Below are 23041 nucleotides of genomic sequence, written 5' to 3'. Positions count from 1 at the left end.
CGTGGACTGGAATTTAGCAATTTATTAATATTCTGCAATTAAAGCAAATTCCCTCTGTGCTCTTCAAGAGAGAATACCAGCTGATATTTAGTCCTAGTCCTCATTTGAAGTCATTGGAAGATTTTTTGCACTTATTTTAAGGAATACTGGTCTCTTGATTACACCTCATTGAAAAATATTAATGAAAAATGCAGCATAACATACATAAATTTAACATGACTTACAGGCACAAGGAAACCCATTGGTAGATGTCTGCCTTGTGTCAGATTTTGGTGAGAGGCAAGGGCTCAATTTAGACTCACTGCAAACAATGCATTATTCCAGAGCAATGATCCACTCCACAGACCGCAGCAATGCATTGTTGGAACTCAAGAAATTCTTCTAGCTGTCCTGAAAGACTCAAGTCCCTGGCAAGGGGCTCAGGGACTTTGGCAAGGAGCCAAAACATTGGTGCTTTCAATTTTAACCTATGGAAACAATTACTAACTTTGTGCAAAGAGTTACAAGCCATAAAGTTTTGAGTAAAATGTTAGTGAATTTATCACCAGGTGAAAATGCAGAATTTTGAAGTTTTTAGAATGGGGGTTTAGGAGGCAAAATAGAAGAATCTAGGCATGTCCAGTGTTTTTCTTTTTTTTTTTTAGTTTCTATCTTCTGCTGTGATAGTAGCACTTTTAGATTAATTTAAAGACAAACTGTCTAACAAAATGCTAGGTATTAGAAAATTATTGTAAATAATGTTCACATCGTTTTTAGTATAAAAAGATAACACCACCCTAGAAGCAGTCAGTGTGCCATAAACTGACGTACTAGACAAATCTCAAATCGGAGAAAGAATGTTACAGATAACAGAAAATAAACAACTTGGAGAACGAGAGCTAAGAAATCTTATCTTCTTCTTCTTCTTCAGTCTTGAAGCTAAAAAAAAAGACTTTCTAACACCTTGAGGTCATCTCGACACCAAAGACCCTGTCAACGCATCTGTTTTCTAGAGGCAGCTACAGCCAAGGCTCTGCTCATGTCAGTGCCTGCACTGCCTCAGCTCCCCTGGTCTGGGGAGATGCTTCTGCTGTTCATCCAGGGTGATGAGAGCACTCCAGGAACTGGGCAAATGGGGGATGCTTCTTCCATGGATGATTGTGGGGGCCAGAGAACCAGCCAGGGAAAAGCTTGCTGTCCCCCCCTGGAGAACCAACCCTGAGCCACAACCTTGTGTTTAGGTCGAGCAGAAATCTTGCCCACCCACCCCCAGAGGTCTTTGCGCACATATGTTGATTTCTCCCACCCCATTGGCCCTTCCCCTTTGCTCTGCCCCTGCGCCCATACCCTATTGGTTCCCCAATTTTGTCCCAGATATCACGTTTCCCATATAAACCCCAGTTTTCCCTGGCTCCTTGGTGGTTTTGGCCTAGGCACCCTTCACAGAGGGCCCTGCTGTCAGTACAGGCGGTTACTCTGTGCAAGGCCAGACAAGGCTCCTGTCTCTTTCTCTGCGTTGCCCAGAAGAAGCTGAAGCAGAACACCACTCCCAGGCCTGAGAGAAGGATGTGCCTGTGCCCCTGAGCCCTTCTTAGGACCCTTCCTCAGGAAGGTCACAGCACCTTTACCACCAGTCCACTGCAGCAGATGATGCTTCTCCTACAGGCACCAGTATCAGCACACTTAATAGCCCTGAGGATCTTTCCATAAATTTCTCTTTGTGTGACACTACACATTCAAATCACACAGCCTGAAACTTGTATATAGCGGAGCTTTTGTGTGATCTAATAAATTCTGGGCCTAAGATCAGACAAAGCTGTATTAACTGATTCAGTCATTATTTTAAATAAAGTGGACACATTTCAGTGCTGTACATTCACCAGACATCTTGATGTATATTAATAATGCTGACAGAGTTTAATACTTTCTGACAACAGCAAGGACATGTCTCCAGCTTGTTCAGTCTAGGTAGAAGATGTCAAATTATGTCAAGGAAAGACTGCAGTGAGCCTTGAGTTGGGTTAACACACCTTGATGTGTGTTTCTAGCATGGTCAAATCAAGCTTGCTTTTTTTGCTGTTTGCATGTTGTACTGCCTTGAGCTCCACAGAAATATAAAATGGAAAAAAAATATTCTTTTCTGAATACCTAAGATGAACCTAAAACTTGATCTCCAAGGTTACCAGTAACTAGTTTATTTACAGAAAAAGGTCTGGAGGCATATAATAGAGGTTTAGATCTACGCTTTGATGCCATAACAACATAAAAATATTTTGTTCAGACATTATCATTGTTGCACTTTAACCCCTGCAGCAACAAAACATCACACAACCACTCCCTCCCTGCCATGGGGTGGGGAGGACAACTGGGAAGAAGGGAAAACCTGGGTTGGGATAAGAAAAGTGATGTCCAACTCCATTGCTCAGCAACCCTTGACCGATGCCAAGCCCATCCCTGAGCAGCAGCTGAGAACTCCCAGCCAACTCCTCCTAGTTTATATACTGGACATGACATTCTGTGGTGGGGAATGTCCCTCTGGCCAGCTGGGGTCATCTGTCCTGGCCGTGCTCCCTCCCAGCTTCTTGTGCACCTGCTTGCTGGGAAGCTGAGAAGTCCTTGACTTAGGCTAAGCACTACTTAGCAACAGCAAAACACCAGTATAATCAAATTATACCAAATTATCAACATTATTCTCACACTAAAATAAAAACAGCCCTGTACCAGCTACTAGCAAGAAAATTAACTCTATCCCAGCTGAAACCAGGACAGTCCTATTGATCAAACTGATCCCCCCAAAATAATGGCAAGAGAGGTAAAGAGCACTAAGATCTAACATAGAATAAACCAAGGGTTTTGTATCAGGCACTTACAGTTAATTTAAAAATGTTAAGAAATAGTTTCTTTTTATAAAACCTGCTAATATATCATTAACATGAAATAAAAAAGGAACATTTTAATTTGAACATAAAATCAATACAAACTGTGGAAGCATGCAAGATCTTTCAGTGAGGAAATAAGAAGTGACATGTTTATGCTATTTTATAATAAGCTTCCTCATTTCAGTGCATTTTTAAGCATAGCAATTTGGTACCTGTTAACAAATTATTCAGTTCCTCACAGATCTATATAATTTAAATCTTCTCTAGAATATTCAAAGCTGCCCAAAATAAATGCATATCTGCAGAGAGAGATATGCCTCTGTATGGGCATATATATATACAATATGTAGAATATGTACAGACATAAGCCCCCTTTAGATTAAAGATGAAAGTCAGTGTCTTAAAAGACAGAAAAAAAACCCAAAGGAATAAATACTTAGTTGGAGCTATAATAGAAATCCATTCAGCACTGAAGATGCAGGCACCAAACTTAGACCAGGAACAGTTTCTACTCCTCTAATACTGTCTTCAAAACAAAACATAAAGAAGAACACTTAGGACTCACTCTAGGAAAACTATTTTGCCACCTTCCCTAAAATATTAGTTAATGTAACCTTGAGGATACTCTCATATACTTCATATCCCATACTGCAGAGCATGTTGTTTCATGATATTTTTATGCCCAGAACATTCAGTATCCAAATATTAGGACTTTATTTTTAGCTCTCATAGCTGAAATATTAGATTTAAAAGAAACCAAACAAACTATTCTGATTTATGATGAGTAAAGGTTTTGGTTTGAGGGGTTACCATTGAGCACCAAGATCTGAATTCAAGAAAACATCTTCTGTGAAAACAAGTAGCTGGTGCAGAACCTCAAATGCCTCCTGAAATCTCACTACTGCATGATACTTACATTTTTCTATTTTCTCTATGATTTATATTGTATGTATGATATTATATTGATTGTCTGTCTCCCAATAATTTTCCAGTACCTGCTTTCCACATCCCTCTCCTGATTTTCATCCTCACACTTTTATTATTTGCTTTTTTCCAAGGCTTTTGCAAATGTTGCTGCTATATGCTATTTCAAGTTGTCTAGGTTAATTCCTGCAAGTATATTCAATTTGCATTTCATTCACCTCCTTTGACTTACTAATGAAAATGTCAAACAAGAACTGCTTTTCTATTATACTAGTTAATCTTCTAACTGTTTTTCACTACTCGAAATATTATATCTTGGTAATTTCAATTTTTATGTTTTGACCCATTTTCACACCACACAGCAATTCCTGGGTTCAGTGACAATGTTTAAAGTGGCTGTTTTAGCAGTAATACATGTGTGTTCCCAAGCTGTCAGATGACGCAGATGTTTCAGAATTTGTCTTCAGAAAAGTTGGGAAAACAATATATTCTCTCAATTTTTCTCTGTTTTCAACTACAGTATATGGTTGGGGTTTTAAATAGAAAAAAAAAAAGTGAAAACCTTCCTGGCTTAGCTGGAATACCAGTGCATCTCTGCAAGCCAGACAGAACTGATCTGCTACAGCTATTCCACACATGCTAAAATCCAGGGAAAAAGTCCAACTGGCCCTCATGAGAGAGCTTAATCCATTTTGGGTAACAAGAGTTTTACTGACACTATGAGCTCACCCTTGTAAACAAACTCTTGCTCTGTTATCCTCAGCAGAAAAACAGACAGAAAATGCATAAAACATGATGGTAAAAACCCTTCCTTCAACAAAAAGAGATAGTATCTGCAAAGTGAACAAATTCAGTTTTCTGTGCATAGTGCATTTAGGATACCTTGATAGCTTTCTGAATAACTTACAACTGCTTGCACAATTTCAAGTTCAATATAAATCTGCCAATAACTCCAATGACCTAAATCAATTCTATTTTACTTATAACTTTAACACACGGAATCAACCAAGTGGTGCATGTAACATTAACAGAGTAGAGCAGATTATTAGTATTAGGTTTTGAGATAACTTTTAAAAAATATTCTTTTGCAATAACAAACTTCTAGAAACAACACAATGCAAAACATATGGTGCACCAGCTGAGTAGCACTGCAGTGTTAGATATACAGATGCTTCACTGCAATAACCAACTGTTTATAGCCTTGAGTTTCAAACAGTTACTGAGTTCTACATTCCTGATTTTATCTCATTAGACAACTGCAATCCAAGCGTATTGCAACCAATGCTATGAAAAATTTCTAAAGATTTTTATTCAATCTCATTTTTATTCAGTCTGAGCAAAATGGGATTTATTTAGAAGCAGAATATATCTGAAAGCTGTACTGAACACCATCATCTAAATGAATAGAAAAAGTATTTTTCCTACCTTATAGTCATCTTCGTAGTCATTATATCCACAAGTGCTTAAGATGTCAGGAAATATATCCGACCATCCATTACTCGTACAATTTTTGCTGATGTTTCCTGTAAAGCAAAATTAGAGAGTTTAAATCAGAAAGATTCAAAACTCTCCTCATCAATGACTCCTTAGACAATCTAACTGTGTCATTAGCTGATCACAACCTAGCTCTTTTTCCTTTGTTTCCTAGTACTCAACCCAGCCATTTCCTCTCATGTGCTTTTCATTCATATTCCTTTGGCTTTTAGTTTTGCTTGGAGTTGCCTTTGCACTACAGAAAACCAGAAGTAGACCCAAGACTTTTCCTTTGGTATAGCAGCTATTTCTGTTACACATCTGCAAAAGCCTAAACTGTTCTGGTGTTTTATTTAAAATACTCAGAAGGGAGCCATACACTTCACTATGTAAAGGGGTTATTTGTAGGTAAAGTAATTTGAAAGAAAAGTAATTTGAGTGAGAGTTGTTCTAACCTCTTATTTAAGGCTTTTGAGAAGCCAATACCAAGGAATCTACTGAAGACTTACAAAAGCTCTTAGACATTAAGATGATGACTTACTGCTACAGCAAATGTTGGTAAGTCTGGTAATGAAATTCAAAGGACAAGTTATGTCATAGGCTGAAGAATGAGGTAAAGATGCATGCTGAATTTCACCCTTTGAACCAATACTGAAACAATGTAGTGCTGGGAATGTACAGGATGTGTGGAAGTATGGAAAGGAATTTTGAACATTTATTAATTTCAGAAAGTTTCTGTTTGGCGCTGACAGAAAAAGTTGACTCTTTCCAGAGACGAAGTCACACAGATGACATGGGGGCAACTCATGATTCTACTTCTTAATCTAATTAAAATGAATTAATTTTCATGCAATATGGAACAATTTCAAGAAGGCAAAACAGAAAAGCCTCATGTCAGACGAAAGAATAGTCATCACATTTATTATAACTTACTATGTTATTCATAGCCAACTTCCCCTCACATTGCTTAGCGCAATTTGTATATCTATGATACTTGAAATCTGTAATAATATATTGCCTTGGTTTGGAGTTTACCACTGGTCTATAATTGAATTAAAGATTCCTGGTTTTCACCACAGAAAAATAAATTTACGTGCCATAGGTCAGTGTTGGTCAAGAAGAACCAAACTTGTTTATATACACTCCAAACTGAAGCTTTTGTGATCTTTATTTTGTTGATTGGTTACTGGAATTTCTTCTTTGTATAAAGTCTTCAGTGGAAAGTTGTAAATATCCCATAAGTGGTTCACCAGCCAACAACCAAATCTTTCCAGCTAATAAAAAGCCCTGACCTGAACCCACAGTCTCCTTAAACAACGGGACCACTTTTGCCATTTGGCATAGAAATGACATTTTTAAAAGAAAATGTCACCTATTTATACACTGCGAAGAGTCTTCACTTTAAAAGTACATCAAGATTCTCTGACCAGGCAGAGCAGAGGAATGTGTTAACAGAACCACAATTGTGTCAAAGCCAGTTTTGCAAGAAAAAACTCAATGTACTCAAGACACTGAAGCATTTTCTGCTTCAAATACTGCAGTACCTTCCAACCTAAAGAGAGTTGGGCAATGTTCTATGGAAGGCAATGTTTATTTCTACACCATCTTTTCATGCAATTAAGTATTTCAGATGCCAAACTTATTTAAAACCTTTAACTTGACACATACATTTGAATAATAACTTTCTGAGACTAATAAACTTGTAAAATACAGGAAAAACATTATAGGATAATATGATTGCTTTTACAGTAAAAATTCTTTTAATCAAAAGTTACTAATGTTCAATACAGAATTAATCATGTGGTATGCTTAAACTATAACAGAGCACCGCAGAAGAAATTTAGAACCAGCTCTCCAAAAGTTCTAAAGATGAGAAGAAAACTACTTTTTTAAATTCACAATTTAAATTGGGAAGTCCTTTAAGAAACTGATGGCATTTAAAAGCCTACTTGAAGTTTGGAATATTTGCATAAAAATAAGGTAGTCTAGATCATCTTGTAGTAGAATTTTAACTCCTCCTAAACACTAAAAGCTAAAACATACATCTCACAAATCTGGCTAAATAAAAAGAGTGAAATTTCTTGTTTGAAGGTATTTTCATAATTTTCCAATGTAAGAATGAAGTTAATTTGTAAAGTGCTGTGTATGAATTAAATAGACTACATATGCCTGAGCGTAATCAGCTTATGAAAGTACCAAGATGCTTGGTTAGCTCTTCATTGAACAAACCATGCAAAATGTTTGTTGTCTTCCTTCTCTGAAATTTTAGAAAGACAAGGTTTAAAAAACACTCTTAATTGAACAGGAACCTCTAAAAATCAACCCTGTTAGTTCCACAAGGGAAGTAAACAGGTAGCTATGAAAAAAAAGCTGGATCAGGGAAAATGATAGCAAACTATAAAATGGATAAATATTTCAGTCTTGCTGACACCATGGTGAAGTTAGATAGGGTTGTAATGCACTGTGGAGGTTTCAGACTTAAATATTTATTGCAGATGTTTTATAGTAAAATTAAAATGGTGTTGTAATATAACTAAAGTTTGTGAAATAAACTCCAGAAAGAATGTGCATGCGCTAGATTTTGGCAAATAGACAGAAGCAGTGTGATTTAATTCAGATTTTGAATTTTTGATATTTATTAGTTTGCCTTGTCTCATGACAACACTTTATTATCTTTGCTTGAGTAATTTGAAAACTTTTATAGATTTCACAACATTTAGCGACGATTACACATACTTTCCCCTTTACAAATTGTTTAGACTATCCATGATAAACTAATCAAGATTCACCAGTTCCAGGAATGAAAACCTTTGCTCATCTGTAGATTGTTTTACTTATCTATTTTTTACTGGAACAAGACTTATTCAACAGTTTTGAGTCTAAAGGTATTTTAGTCATACCCCAAATTAGCCTCTAAGTTAAAAGTAATACTGGGGGGATACCAATCCCCCCCCTTCCCTCACCCCAAAAAAAGAATTACATTAACTCTTGGTAACTTTCATCTTTCACCAGCTCTTCATGACAATGGTTTCCCACCTGAGCAATGGGGATAAGATTTTTCCAGCAGCATTTTGATATACATGTGAAATACTCTGTGTGCATCACCTATTTTCAAAACCCCTCTCAAATGCCACAGGGCAAAATATGATGTATTGACAAGATGGGGCAGAAGATGGGAGACTTAAACCAGTTAAATGTTTCAGCAGTCTGAGACACTGATGACCTCTTTTCAAGTTCCATTAAAAAGGAGAATAAAAGGTTTCATAATAACTACCTTAAATTGCAATAGCAGTAATTTTTAGGTATTATCTGTTAATGTGGGCTCTTTATTCTCATGATGGCAAGACAGAGCTCCCCTCCTGAGACACAGAGGGAACAACCTACATGTGGCCTGCTGGCAACTGTTAGAGATGTCAGTCAGGCTCAGCTGCCTTAGTAATTAACAAAATAGGTCAAAAAAGAGCAAGCAATGTCAGCAGCTTTGGTGAGTGTCACTGTATCAGAAATATACTTAGTATCTAACTCAAAGAACACCAAAAAGAACACAAAGATGATAATTTGATCTTTTCATGGTGTATCCTGAACAGCTCTGACAAGAATTTTTAATCTACAAAGAAAATTAAACCCCCAAATAAAACCATTTTTAGCACACCATGTTAAAGAATACCAGAGAGAAGCCAGTGAAAATACACCTTAAAATAAAATACCTGGTTTTCCAGAAATAAGGCTGAATACTTTTGGGCAAGGGACAGTGACAGTCTCTCCAATCTTCGCAGGACGCCAACAGGTGATGTTATCCCAAACCCCAACACATCCTGAAACAAAACCAGCATTAACAGCCTTGAAAGCTGGGTTTGCTTATAAAGATGTGGTGAAAGCTTTGGACAAGTGGTTCAAAAAATATTAGACTCCTTCAAGAAAGCTGAAAAGATGATATTTTCCATGAAAACTTTAAAGGAATCATAAGAGTCTGCTGATTAGCCAGCCAATTTTGAGGTCAGTTAATATGTTGTTTGCAGATGTCTCATTAAAACAATGTCATTGTGATGTGAGGATGCTAAGAAAAAAGAAAGATTAAAAAGTAACTCCTAGCATTGATATGGATTATTAAGAATTGCAAAATTTTGAGAATTTCCTAATCACAGTTAAAATAGAGTTTTCTATCAAGCAGATTGAACATCACAAATAAATATGCAAGAAGGTCACTGGACTCAGCTCCACATATGACAGCCGTGCATTATGATTGGAGAGTGTTTGGAACAATAAGCACGGGCTTACAGAATAATCTCTCAAACTGAAAACCAGACATTTGACCAAAGAATGCTTCTATATATTGGTTTCAGGAAGAGCACGGGGCCTTCAGATTTCATAGATATATTTTATATGGGCATTAAATGCTTGTTACAATTAGAAAGTAACTTGCTACAGCTTTGCCCATGTTGATATCCATATCAATGTGGCTCAAAGGCTGTATCTTGTGAATGAGTGTAAATCTTCCTATGGCTGCTTTAGGCATTTGGCTCAATCATGCCCTGTTTAAAGGGGTCTGTTTATAATGCATATCTTCTAAGCTAAGCAAAGAGCTATGAAAGTTTGTCAACACAAGCCTTGCAAGGACAAAGAAGCAAGGAAATGTTACTCATATTATCTCAGTTCAAGTTATTAAAAAAAAGAATAAATCATGCCAAATTCTGGGCATTATGTCTTCAGATAAGGCAATTAAAAATTTTAGTTTGTAATTAATGTTAAAGATGTTAAAGACAAAAATCAAATTATTATCCCACTGGTGTTATCTCCATAAGATTATTAGCAGTATAAAGGACAGTTTGTTCCTTTCACTAGAGAACATAAAACTTGGATTGGGAACTGCTCACAGCCATATTATTCTTCAGAATATTTATAGTATTAGCAATTCATTATTAATTTATTCTGTGAGGTCATGCCCAAAATCAAGCCACATGAGTTAAATGAAACTTGAAAAGGAATATTTAGAAGTTCTATATTTGTATAAAAACTTCTTAGTGCAATTAAACTTGGACAGCTTGTGTTGACTTAAAATATGCAGCATCCTGCTTTCAAAGTTTAAGTTACTTTCAAAGCACATGTAAACTAGGGAACCAAAGAATGTGTAACAGGACCAGGAGCTGGATTTGTCCCAGGGCTGTGTCCTAGCTGCAGCACGAAGGAAAGCCGGTGGCACAGTGTTCCCATGGGCCTTGCTTTCCTCTGGAAGCATCCATCCAAGTGTGATAGCTGTGAGGGAGCCTCTGAGTGGCACAAGAACAAGGTCTGAAGATGATAAATGAAGATGAGAGGAGGGTTATGGGAGAAATTCTACATTTGATCACCAATTCCACAGAGTCCTCTTTATGCACTTTCCCAAGGAAATGCAATTCTCCAGAGGATTCACTAGCTTATGGGGACTGGGTCTTTCTTCACTCCTCTTAGGATTGTACAGCTCTAAATGCAGCATCTGTTCTATATTCAGAAGGATTATGCCAAAAATAAGGAATTACTAAAGGGAACACTTCACAAAGTTTATCTCTATGTGTAGATAACGTAATGCCTTATCCTCCACTGCCCTGTGTGCTGCATCAGCCTCTCTTGGCATTACCAACAGTATCCCTGAGAGATCTCTGATGGTGGCTTGGCCATCTGTACACAATTTCAGAGGTTTACACTGAGCAGGTCACCTTCAGAGCCTTTGAAATGGAATTTCAACATGCTTAAGTCCTTCCTGAGGTGCAGTTCTGGGTCAAAATCAAGTCCAAATCTCTATGATGCAACACCAGACCTTACTCAAACTAAAAGAATGTTTACCTGAACCAATTCAGGTCATGCTTCCTCCCCAATTGATTTTAAGCCAAAACCAACATAATAACACGACATACAAGTAATCAGAAAGACAAAGAAACTATTTTCTTCATCTGCCAGCACTCAGAACTACAGCGACAAAATGAAACTCTTTTGGCTTTGATTGATGGACTGCCTGAGCCAGCATAAACAAGCCCTGGAGTACACAAGAATAATTATCATCTTGTAAGACCTCAGACGTTTTTATTTCAACCCCATTTCCACTAACAGTGAGAGCTGAGATGAGTCATGAAGCTGTTCATGCACACCCATGGAAGCTGATGACTTTCTCAAATTTTCCCTTTTGTTTAATCAACTCTCTGTAAAATGGTGGCCTTATTACAGTAATCTGCAAACAGCTCAGAGGACTTTGTAAATTTTTTCTTTGCTACTGTACATTGACTGGGCTAAGGTTTTGCCAAACAAGCAGCTGAACAGCATGGCCTTCAGAGCTTCATTGCTATGTTTTCCACAGAAAACACTTTAAAATCTTATTCAAGCTTCAATTGGATGAAATACTATATAGAAAAATTGAAGTTCAAGTCCTATTCCTACCAAAATTAATCAACACAATGAGTATCAAATCTCAAGCTTGCTGCAAGGAACTCAGTATACAAGTTTTTGATGTTCAAAACATCACAAGTCACTAGTGGTTTCTGAAATATGTTTTTTTCCTTTATTTTTCCTCAGTATTTTAGGACGTTACAAGCATCTATGGCCCAGGAGAGAATGGTAGTGTTTCAGATTCCTCAAATCAAATGGTTGAAGTAACACCAAAGATGTATTTCCTGCATGTAGACTACATTCAAATGCATCACAAATCACGTGAGTGAAACTGAAGTGGCTGTCACCAGGACTCCAAGAATATTAACCCTCAATTTATGGTTATCTACAGGTTTATTGATAATGGTACAGGACATCTGAGAAAACTGCTGAAATGTCCTGGAGGCATTTATGGTCACTGAATGACTACAGTGGGCATCTGAATCCAGTTTGAATGCTGAAATGGTATTAATTACTGGTGTAATTACTACTAGAATTAGAACTGTTAAACAGCAATGCATCTTCTGGGCTTTCAAATCACACCTTTCCTCATTGCCCCCTTCTTCAAATTACTTCAGATTTTAACAATATTGCATTCATTTATCTTTTTATCTCAGGAAAACATACCCTTATGCAGAGGTGGGATACAATTCACTTGACTTCATCTTAAAACAATTGAAATTAGGCCAGATTAAGTGCTCCCAACGATTGCCTGCTTCTTTCCAGTGAACACAAAGAGGTCTATGCTGCTTTAAATACCACATTGTTGGGAAGTGAAGGTGTGGTAAATGCTATTTTAAATGTTTCTGATTCCCAACATAGAATATCTAACTTGATCAAACATTGTATTCTCCTCTCAACTCACTTTCTACAACTGTCTGTCCAGCCATTAATGCATTCGGTGTTAGGATTTCTGGACTATCATCCATCACTGCATCACTCATAAAATCATTATCTAAAGTTTCATTTTCTGGAAATTTCACCCATCTCTCACATATGTAGGCCTGCTTCCTACTGTCTCTGAAGGATATTTGATCAAGTCAGATAAAAAAATTCATATTTTTAGGTTTAAATAAGGCCTTATATTTTAGTTCAGGTAACAATTTTACCAGTAAAATTATACTTTCTATAGCTAGCTTTCTATTTCTTTCTGTAATTCACTTTTAAGGCAAAACTTTAATTGCTCCAATGTTTATTTCATATAATGTCTGTAATTTGTACTTATACTATTTTTAAAGTATTCTGAGTACCCAGATATACTTTAATGTACATATTTTTTTTCTTTTGTGCTCATTATTGGATTTAGTCTCTATGTTTGCACTATGCTTCAATAAATTCTCAAGCATTGAGTGTTTTTGTCCTTTCACTTTGATATGCACACATAAAAAGTCAGTCCAGTTAGATCTGTGTTAGCTCCTCAACTTTTTCTGCATGTCTACTATTATATTCTTCAGCTTTTTCTTTAACTATTGGGCTGGTTCTGGCTGGGATAGAGTTAATTTTCCTCACAGTTGCTAATACTGGTCTGGTTTGGATTTGTGCTGAACAGTGGGTTTTGCTTTATCTATTAAATTGTTCTTATCTCAATGTAAGAGTTTTCCAGCTTTTACCTTCCCAATTCTCTCCCCAGTCCTGCTGGTGGGGGAGTGAGCCAGTATCTGTGCAGGGCTGGGTTGATCTCTGAGTTTAAGCCATTAACAACTCTTAACAAAACTAGCAAAGGCAAGAAGAAAAAAGGTTCTTCATCCCTGATTCTCTGGTGTCTAGAAGAACACTCCTGAAGCCTGCATAAAACAATCCCTTTTCAGTCTCTACATTTACACCATTTATTTCTCTGATTTATCATTCACAGAATATCCAAGAAACAACCAAACTTCCCTGAAATGCTTTGCTCAGTGACTTGCCCAAAAGTCTCTCCTCCTGTTCCTCCAGAGGACACTGCAGATACTATTGTTAGCTAGTTTCAATGAGATCACTTACTTTATTTGAATGTTTGGTCTTTAATGCTTGTCATGCATTTGCAGATAGTTCATAATGAAAGGAAACATAACACACTATAAACTTCATTTCCCATTTTCTTCAGCTTACAGAAGTGGTGCCACCCCATGCATCATCCTGCTTTTTGAGATTCAGTCTTTGAGCAACAAGTTCACTTACCTACATGTGCCTCTTTGTCTATAAAACCATAAAACACTGGGGCTTGTGCTGGAAAATTTTGGTTTTAGACACATTTTATAAATATATAACCACTAGGTGGCACTTCGTATTTGGATTTAAAAATTGTCACTTCCAAGAGAGGTTTAGCATTTTTCAAAACTGTCTAGGCATGCATAAAACATGAAAAAACAACAGAGTGCTTTGAAAATGAGTCAGAAAGTCGACAGCTAGCCTAGGGTTTATTTTTCAATGTTTTGATTTTTGTAGTTAACTTGGCAGAGCAGGAGCCATCTCACCTCTTATGGGCAATGATTTCTAGACTGCAGACCTGTGTGCCACAGCATGGAACTTGGGTCGCATGGGAATTATGAACATATATGGACTGACATTCCTTCTGGATTTTCACACAAGTGATAAAAAAAAAAACCAAAACAAAACAAAATGAAAAATAGGTGCTGCACAAGCTGGGAACAAGGCAGAACTGTTCAGAGCGGGAATAGGAATGAGACAGTCCCAAAAAAGGCTGCCCCACTGAGGGTATTTCCCACCTGCTTTTGGCAGGGCTCTGAGAGCATGAACAGGCTGTGATGGCTCTGCCTTCATCCTCCTCAGAGCCTGTGCCTTCCTCTCCCTGCCCTGCACTGTGACCCTGCCCAGCCATCCCAGGGCTCTGCCCAAACCTGGTGCTGGGCCCTGTTCACCTCTGCAGGCTGATGTCCCAGTCCCAGGGAGGTGACACCTGCCTGGGGACGCCTGCCTTGACCTGGGGGTAGGACCTGCCACACCCTGCCTGCCAAAGTCCCTCTGAGTGGAGCTGCCTGCCTGCAGTCCTGTGACAGTACAAACTCTGGCTGCAATGGGGTCTAGAAGCAGCTCCAATTACTCAGAAACACGGAGGAAATGCCAATGGAAAAACTTTTAATTTCCAGTCAACAAACACTACTTGTAGACAGCAAACAGAAATTTGAAATTCTACAGTATACATCAGATTTAACTAGTTTGAATAGAATGATGAAACCAGTAGAGTTTATCTCATATTAACCTAAAATATTTGAAGTTCATAGGTTCTTCAAAAGCCAGTTCTAGTACCAGGAATGGCAAAAATACTGTATCCAAGATTTCTAAGGGATTTCTGGATTTTCATAAAATTAAACACTTCAGAAGAATTGTCTTGTTATCCTCTTGAAGAACAGTTTCCCTTTGGACAATCAAAAATCTATTGGCCAGTTTTACACTTAGTGTAATTTACATATTTTCAGGGTTCTGTGGGGAAATATGGAAGTTGCCAGCTAAAACTTTGAAAAAAAACCCTCTCAAAAAAGAAAACAAACTTTCATCCAAATTTTCCAGGTAAATCCTGCTTTCCAATTACTCCAAATGTCCTGTGGAGACAAGAGCATTTATTTTTGTAAGACTGAACATCATGATAATCTTACCATAAGAATATTATTTTCTATTCTTATGCAAATATATTAATGTGGGTGTAGTCAAAGCTGTAAGAGATACCCTCATCTTTATGTTGCCCCAATTCTGACATGCTATACATTCTTGAAAATTACTGTTAAAAATCAATCTCCTGTTCATATAAACCCCACCACAAAATATTAACAGTCTCTATTAAGAAGTGGACCATATATTTCTGCTAGTGTGTATTATGTCTAACCCATGTGCTATTTGTTGCATTAGCTGAAGCTTTTTCAGTGTTTTGGTACTCAAAATTCTTTCTTGTGGTATTTCAACTTTGGATGTTGTAGAGAATAGACTGCCATGGCCACAGCCGACAGTGCAAGATTATGTTGGGCAGTATTTCCTTCAGAATCTTCTGAAAAACACAAAAAATTCACCTATGGACGTGCATTTTCCTTCTTCAGGGCTACAAATGCCATATACTAATGTCTACTGGCAAATTTCTATTTCCATTTTGGGTAGAGCAGAATTTTCATATCTTTAAAATCATTGTGAGCACCTGGTGCTTCTCTTCTTTCCAAAAGGGTTTGTTATTGTCACTGCTAGTAAATTTTACTATGTGAGATTTTTGATTGAGGCTGATCAGGATGTTTTCTTGGTATTCACCGTTTTATTTACAGTTAGTTACTTTCCAGTAGGCAACTCATTTCATTCAAGGTTCTTTCTCACCTTTTCTCACCCAGCCTCCTTAAAAGACAGAGCTCTGCCTCTCTTCTGCCCTCAGATATTTAAGTACAGCTTCCACAAAGCCCAGACATTGTCAATACTGTAAGGGTCAGTTTTATGTGGTGTCATTAATGATGACACTTCAATCAGTGAAAGCCAAAACATAAAAATATCCAAAGCAGCCCCTTTAGCTTCCTTAATTTAAAAAAAAATGTGTGAACTAAAAAGTAGCAACATATCTGCACTACAGCACAGAGATTGAAGAAAGCTAACGTTGTGCTTCCAAGAGTTACTGGTCCTGCATGAAAGAAGTTCCGTGACCCCACCATCTCATTTAATTCTACTTTGAATGCTACCTCAGAGGACTGTCAGCACCACTGTAGTCTGAAGTACTGACTCTTTTTAATAGTCAGATATAGAAAATAGCTGCAAAACTAAACAAAACCTGATGCAAGACCTTGATGAGACAGGGAGCACAAGAAAGGGGGACCCTTGAGGAGATTCCTGTTCATGTAACAGAAGAAAGGTCCAATCTGGCTTTGTGTCAGTCTCCTATTTACTAATGTGGAGGATAAAGTGATCATGTTGGTGTGGCTATAGAGAGATGTGTGTGTATTATACACAAAGGTGTGGGGGTGTGTGTAAATGCAAAATATTCATCTTTCTTCCTGGAAAAACAACCTTAACAGGTAAGCTGATCAGATAAATTTGACTTCTGGGCAACTTGCCATGGGTCTGACATTTGAATGTTCATCCCACTATTCTGAACAGCTCTGGTTCATCCACAAGATCATGAGCTCAGTGCTGGAATCACTGAGGAAAATTCTATTGACAGGGCAATTCAGGAGATTGGATTACACAGCAATATTGGTCCCTCTCGCTTTAAACTTACAAATAATGATAAGCATAATTTTGGTGTCTTGTCTCTTTTAATTTCCTATTACAAGCTGCATTATGAAGCTTCTCTTTGAGAGGTTTATGAAATTCTTTCCAAAGCCATTTTTCTTTTTGTCTACATCCCTTCCTCAAAGTTAAAAAGCCATATCTAAAATTAAAAATGTTGTCTGATGTATGGGTCTCACAAAAAATATTTTGGAAATCAAAATCTGAAAAGACACATTTAACTGTGCAACCACTCTGTCCAAGATGAATCAAAAGTCGATAAACTTCATTCTTTTCATAATGAAATCTTTTTTAGAACTTTTAGTTGTAGAAACCTGTTAAAAACCTGTGAGTTTTAACATTTTTGACCACAAGATTTCATTTTTTCACTTGAAGGTGAAGAGAAAGAGGGCAGTTACTTTATAAGGAAAAATTCTAAATACTGAATATACATATAAATACTGAATACTGCAAAAATTTGCAGAAGGACAATTTTTTATGTATTTTCAATCATTTTTCTTAGGAACTTACTATTTTTTTTTGTTAGAAGACAAACCATTGGTAGCAGATAAAACACAAATCAGTTTTTTTTCCATATAGACCTCAAAATCTATGGCTATTATGAGCTAGTTAGAATGCAATTCATCTGTCCTTCGAAAATAAAGACATGTGCCCAAAGATAGAAGAACATCTCCTAGGCTTCCAGCTAAGGTGCATCCATATCTCAGGGGCCAAATTATAGGAGGAAAGAAGACAGCAAATGGGGATAGAAGCTAATGCAGTCTACATAAAATAAACAACCAGATGTTCTAAAGAGCACTACAGGGAGGAAAGCACTGCTACAGGTCTTTGGAGAGTGACTTCTCCCCTAAATGGAGTGTAATGCTGTCCACTAATGGAAAAGTATGTGCTAATGCCTGAAAATCCCCCAAAGGGTGCAAAGAAAGAGGTTTGGGTGTCTCACAGTTTGACATTGGCAAATGAGCAGAATTTTAGACCAACTGGGCCCCTTGGTTTTAGCATATCCTTAGCATTGTTCAAAGGATGCTTACACTGTTTTTATACAATGTTTCTTTGGAAAACACACTGCTGTGTGAAAAACACTACTGAAGCCAAGAAGTGCTTCATAGACTTCATAGTCAGTGATTTCAGGTGCAATGCAAAAATTACTCAGCAAAATTCTTCAGCCCCTGTCTTGAGACAGCTCAGGTGTAAGATCATTTTATCATGTCAAAGAAAGCCCAATAGCCTTTAAATGTTTCCTTTTCATCTTCCTAACTGGGAGCTGAGAAGATAAGATATTTAATACATAACTGACATCTAATTCAAAGAAGAAACTACTTGTCCCATACTATTTGGAGGCTCCGAAATTCAGAAGCTGTGCATGCAGCCAAATTCTGGACCATGTGAAATAGAGGTGCAAAGGTTTCCCAGGTGCCCAATAAATTAATGAAAATATTCCCACTGATTTTGATAATGGAGGTCCAAGCCTTCTGTGGCAAATCTCAGGGAACTCTTATTTCCAAGATCAAGACAGTTCCTTCATAAGACTTCATTAACAGCTTTTGTAGTCAGGTAGCACATACTAAAGCCAGGGAAGTATGACAAGGCCTGTATAACCATCTTTCCCATTCAGGAAAAAGTGGAATAGAATTTGGGAATTTATTGTAAAGAATTATGTTTCAAATGTATTACAAGTTACACGTGGAGCTACAATTTAGCTCCAGCTTGTCAATTTTCTTTAGCTGTTCTACTTTTTCAGCAGTCAGAGTATTAATGTTCAAAAGAGTCCTTATTTCTTTGTATGATTACAGAGGGCTTACTAGAAGAATAAGGACACACAGAGAATGTCTATTTTTGTACGTGCAAATGCAGATATTTAACATAGGCTACTCTCTGGAGGTTCTTGGTGAGGGTATCTGTAACAGAAAGCATAGAACGAATTCTCCTGTAATATTAAACATGCAGTTTTCATAAAGCAGGGAGGGCTTTATTCCAGTCTCCAACAAAATGGAATATTCCCTTAGTTTCACATGGGTATTCAATAAAATGTCTAAATCCTTTCACTGCTGCTTTGCCACTGACTGCAGGGTTGAATCAACACCATCAGACATCTTGTGTCCTACCAAGACATGAGTTTTCTTTCACAGCATTTTACTTCAGGAGGCACCCCTCTCCCAGTGAAAAGTGGCTGGGAAGAAAAAACTGACAGCAAACTTCTTTCTTCCCTTAGGGAACCCAAGATAAAACTGCTGTGCATCACAAAGATACCCTTGGAGCACTTCAGCATCTGGATCACAAAAGTGTATCTTGAGGAAAGCTTGACTTTCAAAGCCATGTAACAGCTAACAGGGAATTTATTGGTTCATGATTTAATTCATTAAGCTGGCCTACTAATTATTTCTCCATCTGGCTTTGCACCAGTATTATTTATGTAACAGCCATCTCTCTTCACTAGTCATATATAAATAAAAGCCTTAAATCTAGATTAATTATTCCAGTAAAATTTTGCATTTTTTAAATTACTGATCTTGATTAATAAAATGGAGAAATTATAACAAAATACAAACTGTTGATGATCCTTTAAATTTTTTAAAATCCAAATTAGTATTAGAATATGTACTGAGTTACACATTTAAATTGAGGAGAGGTGGAAAAAGCATCCTAAGTTAAGACTCATATTTATGCTCAAAGAGCACTGCAGATGGCAAGTCTCTGAGGTCCCATAGTCATCATCAGAGTGTATTCAAAACAAAATGAACACAAAAAGCCCAAATAAACCACATAGTGACAATCTGAATTTGTCACCTTTTTATTCTTCTTGCTGAAAAAACGGCTTTACCAGCAGCTTCAACTAACAAGAAAAATGTTATTTTTCCATAAACTTTTTTTCTCCTCCCATGAAAATGTAAGAAGGAAATCTAATAAAATTTAAAAAACCAAAAAAACCCCACCCAAACCAAACAAACCCCAAGCCCAAAAACCTAACAAAACCCCTACATCTACTATTCTTCTTCCTTCCACTAAATGACCGTTTGATATGTAGCTAGCTATATATTTATCTTTCTAGGACAAAATAAAATGAAACAATAAAGTAACAGAGAGAGTTGGAGTTTTGGGCGTAACACAACTGTCTGGTTTTCCCTTTGCACGACTCCATGGTCCTCTAGGTGTGATTCTGATCTTCAGTCTGAAACACTGTCCACTTGGAAAACCCAGAGATATTTTCTGCCACCAGCACTTTACTCTCAGCCATAGCTAGGGAGAGAAGCTTGGCTCCAAGGCTTTCAGCTTTCCCTCAGATTTGCTCTTCCTGCTGGTCCTGTCATCACAGCTGCTCTGCCAGTCAGAAAATGCTACAACAACATCTCAGCATATGAGAACGTGTTTGCTCCCAGCTGGTGCCCCAGCCAGGGCATTCTTAGTGCCTGCACAGCTCTCACCATATGCTTGCTGCAGCAGTGCATCTAATGCAAAATTCCATAAATTCTAAAAACCGTAAAATCCCAAGCACAGCTCAGGCAACTACAGAAACTGCAATCACAACAGCAAAGAAGGAAAAGAGAGAAAATCTTCAATACTCCAGTTATCTCTACATTATAGTTTTCTTACCCTTGTAGTCCACTGGCTTCACATTCTTTAGAAGTTCCATGCACCTGGTTTCCTCCTTGTGAATCTCCAGCTGAAATCTGCATTCTGGATGGACACCATTCACCTGTGTCAAATTAACAAATGGGTTATGTCTTGAAACTAGAATGAAAATGTTTCATGAAGAATGCCACTACCAATACTGAGAGCAACAGCTTTAACTGGCACAGGTTTCACCCAAGCATGTCCTAGACACACTCAATGCCCATTTTAGCTTCTCACACATTGACATTTCAGAACAAAATGTTGAAATACTCTACTGGCTTCTTCCTGTAGCATTCATTTAACTTTCTAGAGCATTCCTCAATATTGTGCCACCAGATCTTTTTCTCCAGAAAAACTGAACTGAAAGTGAAAAAGGAGAGTAGATACATTTGCTCTTTTCCCCTTTTGTAGTAAGTTAGGGAGCTGAAAGTTTAATACAAATCACAGAACATGAAAATTGATCAAACTTCATTCTCTTTGACATGATAAATTCTGCTTTTCTTCCCTTTTCCACCATATATATTTTATCTGCTGAAGGCCCCAGATCATGATTATTTGATTCAAGCAAATGCTACACAGGAAGAAAACCCCACTACTTAAAAATTAAAACACTAATGCCTTTACTCGTTCAAAGCCCTTCCTTCAGCTCCTCGATTTTCAGAAAAGTTTATGTATGTCCATGGGAAGAGACAGGAATACAGCAGCAGTGGAGAGAGAAACAAGGCCCTGGAAAGTTGTGCTGGGGTCAGCTGAATTCAGAGAGGCAGTCAGAGCCTCATAGAGAAACACATGGAGTCTGAAAGAGACTGCATGGGAGAAATTCCTGCAGGAGGTGGCAAATGGAAAAGCTGGAAACGTCAGTGGAGCTGATGGGACAGTTTGATTAGCTCAAATGAAATCACACCTTAAATAAATAAAATGGGAATATGCAGTACCTCAGTCATCCTCACACCTCACGCTTGTAATTACCAAGAAAAAGATGGTGTCTCTCCAAGATTCTGTCTTTTCTTTCACATCTTTTAAGAGACATTTAATAACAGAATCTGGTAATGATCTCTGATGAATGACACAGCAATTTTAAAAAAAATGTTAATAATTAATTAAGTTATGATTCTGGGCCCAGAACCTCGGATCCAGAGTTAGGAATGAGAACTTGGTGATGCTGAAGTCTCTTTGTGGACAAACCACTTGCACAGCTTTTAAAAATACAGTGCAAGAGTCATAAGCATAACAGCAGGGGCTGTGATGAAAACTCACAAAAATCAGTCTCATCTCCAAATGTCTCATTTCACTGTCTGAAACATCAGAACCTGACTGCCTTTTTCATGTCTCTTCTCTATGTTGAGTATTGAAATTATACTTTTCAAGGGCAGAATTCTTTTCCTTTCAAGGACACATATTTAATATAAATTAGGATTTCTAGAATTTTTAAATGAAAGTTCAGCATTATACTGAAAATACCTACATTTTGAAATGTATAATCTTTTTTGCCGACGCAGCCATGTAAAATAAAAGTCCTATGTATACTTAATGTTTTAATAGCACTTTCACAAAACTTATTTTTGGCTCTTTTTCATTTCCAATTGCTAACATTCTGTAACTTGACAGTGGATTTCCTACTCATCAAGAAGTTTTACAATTACTGGGTCTTGGAAAGGAAGGTTCAGTAAATAAAAATGTTAAATAAACGAAGGATAAGTCAAACTAGCTACTGCAATTAAGAAGCCTGCTGAATAAACAACTTCTCTTTCTGGTACCTCCGAAATATCAGTGGTCAATAGTAAAGTTTTGTTAAAAACTTGTTATTACCCAAAGGTACAATATTACTTTTCACAGCTGGGCTACATGCTAAACTGTACTGTACTGTGTTCTAACACATCCAGTTCATTCAGATGGACTTCACAAAGCTAAAGAGATTAAAGGATTCCAAACTATGTGGCTCTGACTACCTCCCAAAACACATCAAGATTTTGAGAGCAGTCGCCACTTTTTAGGACTTGTGCTCATCCATATTTTCCTCTGCTTAACCAATAGTAGGTTATCCTTAGTCACCAGTGAATACAGAACTGCATGTAAAGGTGCACATCGAGCTGGAAACCCAGCTCAGGAGTATCCCTGCATATTAAGCAGCTTAACAATTTCTAAAGCATGTAGACCAGCAATTTGAGGAACATTTCCTCTGACAAGCAGCTTGCACTCACCTTCAGTATGGTTTCCCGACTTTTGGTGTTATACAGTAACAAAAAATATAAAGGCTTTAAAAAATTTCTTTTTGTGAATCATACTTCCATCAATGTAACTGACTTTTACAATCTACTTAAGAAACGCTTGAAAATATAAAGATGATAAAAGCAGGCGCCCTAAAGAATACTCCAATATTCTGACTACTTTGTACATCGCAATCCCATTGTACATATCACAGAGCAGTTGTGGATGTGGAGCTTTTCCCCCCACGATGACGGCCAGTGGGTTCTGGACCGCTCCCGGGCAGCGCTCCGTGAAAACTCTGCGCTAACCAGCGGTGTCCACGGGCTGCGGGTACACTGCGGGGCACAAGCGGCGGCTCCGCGGGGATGGGACCGTTC

The 23041-nt window shown here is 37.5% G+C and overlaps 1 protein-coding gene across 1 annotated transcript in view; it reads right to left on the bottom strand.

Moving 5' to 3' along the window:
* Nucleotides 1-23041, bottom strand: part of VIPR2 (vasoactive intestinal peptide receptor 2) — a 46348-nt gene that overhangs the window by 22533 nt on the left and 774 nt on the right. Inside the window, exons 2-4 of the mRNA XM_005426765.3 lie at nucleotides 20436-20566; nucleotides 8963-9070; nucleotides 5208-5305 (exon numbers count right to left, since the gene is read on the bottom strand). Coding sequence (XP_005426822.2) covers nucleotides 5208-5305; nucleotides 8963-9070; nucleotides 20436-20566 — 337 coding nt within the window. The remainder of the gene's footprint in view (nucleotides 1-5207; nucleotides 5306-8962; nucleotides 9071-20435; nucleotides 20567-23041) is intronic.

The sequence above is a fragment of the Geospiza fortis genome, unplaced genomic scaffold (assembly GCF_000277835.1).
Source record: "Geospiza fortis unplaced genomic scaffold, GeoFor_1.0 scaffold282, whole genome shotgun sequence".
In the NCBI taxonomy this organism is placed as follows: Eukaryota; Metazoa; Chordata; class Aves; order Passeriformes; family Thraupidae; genus Geospiza; species Geospiza fortis.
Note: the sequence above shows the minus strand (reverse complement) of the source record. Positions and strands in the feature narration are given on the sequence as shown.